Here is a 10,124-nt window from a genome sequence, read left to right as displayed (position 1 = left end):
GTCTTCTCTGCTCCATTACACCTTGTTTTTAGTTTTCGTCATTCTGTTCAATATAGGGTGACAGACAAACCTACCCTTACCTGTATTTAGTGGGAAAAGGAAAGTTATTAAATTCAAGTGGCAGCAGCCTTAATATTCATAAGGGTGGGGCATCATGATACTTTCAACCCAAAGATATGCCTGCCCCCACTACTAATTTCTTTCCTCATTTGTGTCTCATTTGATTACCCCAGATCTCCCCCCACCCCGAGTTTAGATGAGTCACCCTCCTTCATCTAGGAAGTTGGCACCGGGCACACCTAGAGAATCAAAGTTCATATATATTGCTGGCAGTTCAGTCAACCCAGCTCACAGCTCCAGAAACAATTCCGGTCTGAAAAGAAGCCATGAATTCCAAGACAGGTAATTCCCAGCCACAGCTATAGCATCTCTTGTATAGGGAGCAGGGAGGGAAGAACTTTCTGGCACTCTGTTTTCAGGTTCATTTTTTAAGCTTCATCTCAGCATGTCTTAATTAAGCATATTTTTCTAGGTGTATAGCTATTTATTGTGAATGTCATTGACATTTATTATTCTCCAAAGAGCATCAGGCTTAGGACAAACAGAATGAATCTAAGCAAAGCCAATCCACAAATTTATCTGGGTACCTTCTTTGTGCAAGTTAATTTAAGGGGATAAAAAGGAAAAGAGGCATGACCTCTTACCCATAACAAATTTAAAGGGGAGACAGAGCATATATATAAAAATCTGAATGAAAATAAAAATGTAAATAATAGCTCAAATATTAATAAAATAATAAAAAGAACTATCCTAAAATACATTAATTGCTTAATGAATTATATAGTTACCCTAAGCGTTCAGAGGCTAGAGTGGTTACTGAAGAAGATAGAGAACTTGAGCTGTGCCTTGAGAAATGGGTAGAATTTGAATAAATAGAACTTGACTCCGAGTGGGAGGCACATCCAGGAGAACTGAATAGCAGAAGCAAAAATGTGATATGAAAACTCAGGATGTGTTCAAGAGCAAATGAGCTAGTATAAATGGAGTAATGAATTTGTATGCAAGCAATAACTAGGGTATACAGTCAAAGCAGGTTGATGATACATTGTGGAAATCCTTAATTCTAGGGTTCTTTTTACTTTATTTTTCAATAATAAGAAATCCTAGAGAGATTACATCTAGGAAAATAATCAATTGAACAACTTGTTGATAAATCATGATGCTATCTCAGTGTTATCATTGTCTCTAGGTGCCTTTTTTTTTTCCTGTGCAGATATTCTTTTTTTTTTTTTTTAATGTCTCTCTTAAGCAACAGATTCTGGGGCTTAGTTTTCTTACCCAATTTGTCACACTTTTTCATTTTATTAGATTGTTTAATCCATTCACATTTAAAATTATGAAACCTAGGTTTTTGTTTTCCTCCACTAATTTCTGTTTTGAAGCTTTCTTTTTTTTTTTAAAACCCTTATCTTCCATCTTAGAATCAATACTGTGTATTGGTTCCAAGGCAAAAGAGTGGTAAGGGCTAAGCAAAGGTGGTAAAGTGACTTGCCCAGGGTCACAAAGCTGTGAAGTGTTTGAAGTCAGATTTGAACCTAGGACCTCCCATCTCTAGGCCTGGTTCTCAATCCACTGAGTATTCAGCTGCCCCCTTGAAGCTTTCTAGTGCAATCATAACATCGGATTTTTTATTATAGCTTTCTCTGCTTATGTTTGATTCTCCTGTATGACTACAAGCTCCTTGAGGAAAGAGTTTATGACTTCTTTCAATCTTGTGTCTCCCCTGACCTCTCACATATAGTTATTAGGTCTTGTCATTTCCTTTTCCACAACATCTCCCTTGTCCAGATCTCTATTGCTATTGCCATCATTAATACATAAATGGATTACTGTTATAATATTCTTATGGGTCTTCTCTCCTCCATTCTCTCTATACTCCAATCCATCCTTAATAAGTTTTTCTGGTAAGCAGCAAATTGTGAGTTTTTGTTTTCTTATCTAATCTGTCATTTTCTCCCCATTTTATTGGATTGTTTAATCCATTCACATTTAAAGTTATAAGAAAAGATATATTAAAAATAAAATACAAAAAAGGAAAAATAAAGTTACAAGAGTTATGTATTTTTTTACTTCATTTGTCTCTAATATATTAGAATTTTCTGATATAATTATTCTGTAAAATTGTTTTATTATTGTTAACTCTGTCAACCCCTAGATGACTATAAAATCTTTAAGGAAAAGGGTTGTGATTTCTTTTCACTTTGCAAGCACCTAGCATATTGCTCTATATTATACTTGAAAACTGTTCATGACTGATTGAGGCAGCATTGTACAATAGGAAAAAAACAATGTTGCTGAATTTAGAAGATTTATATTCAAATCCCACTTCTGATAATGTGAAAGCTATATGAAATTGATCATGCCATTTAACATTGCTGGACCTCAGTTTCATCATCTGTAAAATGAAGTCATAGGAATAGATGGCCCCTGAAGTCAGTCCTTTCCAATTTCAGCCTATGGCTCTGTAACTGAAGATGGATTGAAAGAAAGAAATAGGAAGTAGGGAGATCATGTAAGAGGCTATCATAGTTGCCTAAGAGTTTAAACTTAGGAATCTTGCATTCTGGTGAGACATGCATGAAATTGTTAAATTATGATGCAACCAGGATATAATTGCTTCATGACTGATATCTCTTGTACTCTTGGGTTTTTAATGTAGAACTAGGAGGATTCATTCATAATTATAGAAATCTATATTCCATAATCTGTCTGAGTGAGGTAAGTGGTGAAGGTCAGAGACCAAAAAGTTTTTGCTACCACCCCAAACAGAAAACTAATCTAAGAAAGGTGTCTTCTTGATATGCAAAACAAAAAACAAAAACCACGTCTCTTTGAAAGATACATTTTTACATCTGGGCCCAAGGATATAACAAACAGGTTAGTAGATGTTTTGAGGACTGTAATCTTCTAGGAATGCAAGTATAGTATTGTAAAAAGAGGCTTGGAATCTGAAGATGTGGCATCTAGTCTCAGCTCTGCCATTGTGTCAAATGGGAAAATAACTAAACTTTTCTGAAGCTCAGTTTCCCTTATCTGTCAAAAAGGAGATTAGATTAGATGATCACTGAATTACATTTCAGCTCTAAAATTCCATAGCTCTAAAGCTAAGATAATGGGAAGGAATGCATTTCAATAGCTATTTTAAAGAAATAACTAAAACGATGAAAACTCAAAGACAATTGATTGCTTTGTAGCATGGAACTGATATTTCATTAAGGATCTAGCCTTTGTACCCTGCATAGGTAAGGGATATAGGTTTGTTTGTTGTTTTATTAAACCCTTGTACTTCGGTGTATTGTCTCATAGGTGGAAGATTGGTAAGGGTGGGCAATGGGGGTCAAGTGACTTGCCCAGGGTCACACAGCTGGGAAGTGGCTGAGGCCGGGTTTGAACCTAGGACCTCCTGTCTCTAAGCCTGATTCTCACTCCACTGAGCTACCCAGCTGCCCCAGGATATAGGTTTTGTAATTTATAGTTCTGCCTAGTCATCTTTTAGATAGAATATGGCATTTCTTATGAGAATATCTTCTAAGCGTCCAGCATTGTTGAAGAAAGTAAGTTCCATTATTATTATTTTAGGACACTCATCTAATGTTTACCCTTTGTATTCCAGTTGTTTTGAGACTCAGATAAGGATTAAAAAACTTCTTAAGTAGAAAAAAAGAAAATTCTATGTGAAAGCCACACCCACCTAAGCAATGAAGGGATACAGGTGCATTTTTTCAACTCTTCTCTGGTCAATTAATTTTCATTAATGGCCGAGCTTTGCCATTAATATCATATGACTTTCATTTTTATTTTATTGTCTTTCTGTATACATCATCATCATTCCTATGTATATTACTTTTCCTGGCTTTTTACTGGGCATCAGTTCATACAAGTTCATACAATCTTATCAAATCAACTTGAGAAGACCAAATTAGACCCTGCTTTACCACAAAATCACTGCTAGGAGAACTGCTACTATTGTAGAATTCTGGAAAGTCAAGGCCAGAAGTATGACCACAAAGGGAGGAAGCACATCATCTGCTAGTTTCTTATTTTAATTACTTATTCTTACCAAGTGCTAGTCTCTGTTCATATGCTCCTAAAGGAGGATAAATCCTGTCAGCACCCTCTAAATTTCAATGGCCTGCCCTGGTTATGCCTCTAACCTTTGCATTAGGTCATAGTTGGTAAAGTTCCTCCCCAGAATACCAGATGCAAGATTATGAATATCACAACAAATGAAAATAAGCAGGGAACTGACAAGTTGGTTCATCTGCATGTCTGTGTTCAAATTCCATTTTGTAATATTAGTGGTATCAGTAATGAATGACAAAAAGAATCTGTTCGCAATATCTTCATTTTCCCTAAGGGGCCTTATGACACTCTATCTTTTTGCCAACAGGTCTATCAGTGGGAGATGCCACTCTAAGGTGAGGACGATAATATTTAATTCAGTTCCTCTAAGGACTAGAGGATAGTTAGTGCCACAAAAGTCAAATGCCTTTCCACAGTCTTTCCTACTTCTATCATTCTTCTTTCTCCAGTCATTGTCTCTCCTCTCTTATACTACTTATTCATTTTCTTTACTATCTAAATCTGTTTCTAGGCTTCTTAGCTTCTTTTTAAACAATTAATTATTCAGCTGCTTTACTATCTCTCTTTTACTCTAGTTCTTGTTTTCATTATGTTTACCATTTCAGAACCAATTTTGACATGCCTTCCATTTATGTCCCTTGCTCCCTCATCTTGTATCACTTTTTCTTCATCTTCCTGATACGCAGAACCCGCTAATTACAGAGAAGTCATGTCTAAAAGAAGTATTATCTGATGATGGCTGAAACAAATTATCCATTTTAGGAATGAGAGAAGTAAAAACTATTGGTACAGTGAGACCATTCATTCCCTGATTACATTGTATGCTAGTCAGAACTATCTAAACTCTTCGCTGAATTGAAACTTTGAGATATACCAGGGGTGTTAAAGCTGAAATAGCTACAAAGAGAAAATTGCTTTCAGTTTTAGAAGGACTTTGTTTAAACAAAGATATAAGAAGGAAGGATCAAAAGACTCTTCTACTCTCTTCAGAACCTGTTAAAATCTGATACCTAATCTGGAGCTTCACAACCTGAAAAGGTCTGGAGAGAACCACCTGGGTAATAATGAAAATGATTAGAGTTGGGACCACATACAAGAAATATCTAAGTATCAGAGTTCAAGCAAATCAAACATTTGTGAGGGCTTATGTTTTCACATTTGTTCTCACAATGCTTAAGGCAGAGAGAGCCATGCTCCCTGCAGGAAATTTTCTTCAGACTTCACCTTCCAGATAGCTGTTTGGGCTCCACAACATGACATCATTCAGTGTGTGTTCTGTTTACGCAGGGTTATTTGCAGAGTTTGCAGTTTAAAATAGTTGGGGAAGTGGAATTGCTCTGGGAGGGAAAAGGGAAAAGGCAAGAGAGAGAACATGAATCATGCAATCATGGAAAAATACTTTTAAAAAATAAAGAGAAAAAAATAAATGAATAATGAAATAAACAAAATAAAATATTTGGGGAGTCTCATCAGGGAGGTTGTTACAGGGAGACTAGAAAGAGCTACACAGGAATTGCCAGAAGTGTCTGAAGTGCTCTGAGAAGGCTGAGCATCTCATTCAGCAACACTGAGAGACGGGCACTGTCCAGACTGAGATCAGCTTCAATCTCTACAATATCCTCTAAATATTTGTTCCTAGGCTTCTGCTATATCATATTTTCCTAGTAGCTTTCCATGAGTGGACTGATTTGTCCTTCTTCCTTTGTGAAGTGAACAGAGGTGTTCATTGGGAATAGATGACAATTAAAGAACACTGAAGTGATCATTGTTGACTTCTCTTTACTGCAGCACATGCAGACCCTGACACCACTATCTTTCTCAGCATTAATCTCTTAAGTGCTGGGAACCCATGCTTTGGCAATAGTTGGGACTAAGAAATTTTTATTCATTGAAAGAAAATTTTGGACTACCTATTTCAGAAACCTATGTATGAACACTTTAGCAAAGTGACATCACCCAACATGTACTCAGATTGGATATGGATGCATATATTAAATCTGGGGACTCTTATGATGGAGGTTGTTATCTAGACCAGGTATAAACTGGTGAAGGTAACAGAAGTGCCTGCTGTGTTGACATAGGTCAGTGCATTTTATGTGGCAGCTTGTATCTGCCTCTGTCCCCAAAAAAGTCAGCAGCTATCTCTACAGTGTTTCTAGTCACCATGCTGGGAAGCCACCTGACTTCCCAAAAATGCCTTTCTTTTTCCCAGTAAAGGGAGAGAGGAACACAACAGTTTTCTCATGGAAAGGTGCAGGAAGACTTTGACACAAAAGTTTGGGTTTCTTGACACAAACAGTGCTGTAGAGATTGCTACTGACTTCTCTGGGGCAGGAGTTGCAATTCATTGGTCTCTCTTGGCACCACAGTCTGGGGCATTCTAGCCTCTCAGAACTGCACTCACTTCTGCTATGTGTATTTGTCCTGGCAAGATCCAGATGTGACTGAGATTTTTTTCATTCCTCTTATCTCTTCACAACTTCACAACCTACTTACTCACAAGTCTCACCAGTTGCCGGGCTTCGTTTGATTTTTTTTTAACTCTGGGTTGAAATTTCTGTGAACAGATAGAAATCATGAATAGATATTCAGAGTTCATCTTGAGTAATGGCACTATACTATGAAAAGCGTTTTTCTAATGAGTGAGGGTCTCTTGACACCAAGCTTTCCATAACCATGGTATTCTTTCATTTATGTCTTCCCCTGCCCCCCTCCATCCATTGTTCTATGCAATAGCTAACTGTTGACCAATGGCATAATGCAAAACCTACTTGTTCTCATTTTTATGAAAACAAAATGAAGGTAACATTTCTCAAAGAATTTTATAATATAATACAAGCAAATTTCCCTAAAGTGTTCTTGATTCAGAATTGAGAAATGGAAGGGAGGACAAAAAAATACACACACACACACACACACACACACACACACACACACACCAAAAAATCCTCTAGTGTCCTTTAAAAGATTCCATACCAACATAGGACTGCTTCCTATGTTTCAGGAGGAGGATCAAAACCTGGGAATTCATGGCCTTCTTTAACCCTCAAGAACTCCGTAAAGAGACATGTCTCCTCTATGAAATTAAGTGGGGTAATCAAAATATTTGGCGACACTCCAATCAAAATACATCTCAACATGCTGAAATCAACTTCATGGAAAAATTCACTTCAGAAAGACATTTTAACTCATCTGTTAGATGCTCCATTACCTGGTTCCTCTCCTGGAGCCCTTGCTGGGAGTGTTCCAAGGCCATTAGAAAGTTTTTGGATCAATACCCCAATGTGACCCTTGCCATTTTTACTTCTCGACTTTATTGGCACATGGATCAACAGCATCGTCAAGGACTCAAGGAACTTGTCCACTCTGGTGTGACTATTCAGATTATGAGCTACTCAGGTATGAAGACCATGATCTTGAAGATGAATTCAAGGTGTACCTTTCTGGGAAAAGTAGGAAGGGGTATCAGAGAGTCTCTAGTTTAAAGGCAAGATCATGAGATAATCACTATGTGCTTGTCTGCTATCCATGGGTGTTGACAAGGCTAGCTTTTTGCTAATTTGCAAAAGAACCACATTTCAAAATTTGTTATAAGTTGGGGTGTGCTGAAGACTTCTCAACTCAGCTCACAACAGCTAATAAAATTTTAGGGTTAGCATTTGTTCCTTAGAAATCCACTACAAATCAAGGTGATGTATAGTTTTGTTTATTTTCAAGGCTTAAGAAGGGGGTGGAAATCATCTTTAAAATGTACATGAAACTTAAAAAGTGGGTGATCCGTGCATTTTTTTTCCAGAGAGCTGGTTGTTAAACATTTACCAACATACCCTTGCATGTAAATCAGTTGTCAAGAAATTAGATTACATTTTTCCCCATAGAAACAAAGTGATAAATGGTTAAATTCTTATGCAAGACCACAACCTCCTTATATTCTAGATGCTTGCTAAGATCCTTATCTTTAGAAATCTGGGATTGAGCTAGAAACCAGTTGTTGGGATCAAGCCTTTGATAATCTTATCAGTCTTAGGTTACACTATAATGAACTTTGAAATGTGAGTCACCTCCAGCCTTCTGATGGAATTAGGAGACTTTAGGTATCACACACACTCTGGCAGAAGGAACTGTTTGTCCTCATGCTTTAGGGGGTGAAATTGATGTAAGGGAAAACCAGACTGATATACTTCAAGAAGGAAATGTGAAGGTCCCAGAATTATATCTCATACCTTCCCTTTTTCTGTTATAATCTTGGTATCATTTCTTCAGTTAATATAAAGAATGGGCTACCATACTTCAGGGAATGTTCCTGCTTCAGAGCTTCTGGGGGAACATATCTTAGGAATCACACTTCAAAGTTCATCATGGTCACTTAAGAAAAATAAAAGTCCTCCATACCTGGGATCCAACTTTGGATTTCAATCTTGTTTTTATCTTGCAGGGATAGCAAACTTCTAAAAAGATGGTGCTTTGAGGTGTTTATATCACTGAACCAAAATTTCTGTTTTCTCAGAGTATCATTACTGTTGGAGAAACTTTGTTGACTATCCACCAGGGGAAGAAGATTACTGGCCCAAATACCCCTACCTTTGGATTATGTTATATGTCCTGGAACTCCATTGCATAATTTTAGTGAGTTATCTTAGATAGCCAAGGGGATAAGATCTGGAAATAACCATCCTTATTTCTTTTTTTTTTCTTTTTTTTTTAAAGATTTTTTTTAAACTCTTAACTTCTGTGTATTGGCTCCTTGGTGGAAGAGTGGTAAGGGTGGGCAATGGGGGTCAAGTGACTTGCCCAGGGTCACATAGCTGGGAAGTGTCTGAGGCCAGATTTGAACCTAGGACCTCCCGTCTCTAGGCCTGACTCTCAAACCACTGAGCTACCCAGCTGCCCCTCCATCCTTATTTCTTGCATCTTTTCTGGGGCTCTTGGTACTCATGATACTCAATATATCATTAGCCTCCGTCTAATTATTGGAAATGCTTACTTGTCTTGGGGGGGTGAGAGTAGAACAAGGCAACCTTTTATTGGGAATAATTGGAGAAAGGATACAGAGCACATTGGGTAAATAAATACTTCACTCCTTCCTATAATACCCTATTTTTGTAGACATACATGTGGGTGGATTTATTAGACCAATTACAGATGACCATTAATAGACTTATCTGATAATTAACACAAATTAAAAATTAAAAGTCAAACATTAAATAATTATTAAAATGCCAAATTTAAACAGTAATAATGATATGATCCTAATTTCTTGTCTATTCTATTTTGCTCTGCCAGGGGCTTCCACCTTGTTTAAAGATTTCAGGGAGTCATTCCAATCAGCTTCCGCTCTTCAGCCTTGATTTGCAAGACTGCCATTACCGAAAGATTCCATATCATGTTCTTGTAGCCACGGGGGTGGTCCAACCATTTGTGACCTGGAGATGAATAAAATGTTTTTTCTTTTGTGTTCTTATCTCAGACTACAGTGTTATAATCTACTGGGCTTGACAAAGAATTGGGAAATGAGAACATACAAGAAACATGGCAAACTATAATATCATAGATTTTCCCTCCATGCCAGAAATCTCTCCTTCCTCATATCAATTTCCTATCTTCCTTGGATCCCTTCAAGTCTCAGCTAAAATCTCACCTTCTTCAAGAAACCATTTCCATTCCCAAATCTCAAAGTTTTGCCTTGGAGATTTTCCCCACTTTATTCAATTTATGTATTATTTGCACAAAATTGTCCACCTGTTGTGTCTCCTATTAACCTTGAGCTCTTTCAAAGAAGGGACTGGTTTTTTTTTGCCTTTCTTTGTGACTCTAGTGCTTAGCACAATACCTGGCACATAATGGGGAGTTAATAAATGATAGTTGACAATTTATCCATATTGAGCTAAAAGTAGATAAAAACCCCAAGGGTTTTTAAAATCTTTTTTTCAAAAATCCTTGCCTTCTGTCTTAGTGTCAATTTTAATGCAGTAGAGTGGCAA

General features: G+C 37.1%; 1 protein-coding gene across 1 annotated transcript; it reads left to right on the top strand.

Moving 5' to 3' along the window:
• The first annotated feature begins 386 nt into the window (after positions 1–386).
• Positions 387–9,576, top strand: APOBEC1 (apolipoprotein B mRNA editing enzyme catalytic subunit 1). The gene is made up of 5 exons (XM_044679766.1): positions 387–402; positions 4,451–4,478; positions 7,148–7,542; positions 8,651–8,769; positions 9,427–9,576. Exons 1-5 carry the CDS (start codon positions 387–389, stop codon positions 9,574–9,576), a joined length of 708 nt encoding a protein of 235 aa, XP_044535701.1.
• Positions 9,577–10,124: the final 548 nt, after the last annotated feature.

This window comes from Gracilinanus agilis, chromosome 5 (assembly GCF_016433145.1).
Source record: "Gracilinanus agilis isolate LMUSP501 chromosome 5, AgileGrace, whole genome shotgun sequence".
NCBI classification, from domain to species: domain Eukaryota; kingdom Metazoa; phylum Chordata; class Mammalia; order Didelphimorphia; family Didelphidae; genus Gracilinanus; species Gracilinanus agilis.
This window is presented reverse-complemented; position numbering and strand designations above follow the sequence as displayed.

Bases quoted from the DNA above. Each gene is read 5' to 3' on its own strand.
- APOBEC1 (XM_044679766.1), top strand. The intron at 7,543-8,650 runs GTATGAAGACCA...CTGTTTTCTCAG, and splicing joins TCAGATTATGAGCTACTCAG to AGTATCATTACTGTTGGAGA. The intron at 8,770-9,426 runs GTGAGTTATCTT...TTGCTCTGCCAG, and splicing joins AACTCCATTGCATAATTTTA to GGGCTTCCACCTTGTTTAAA.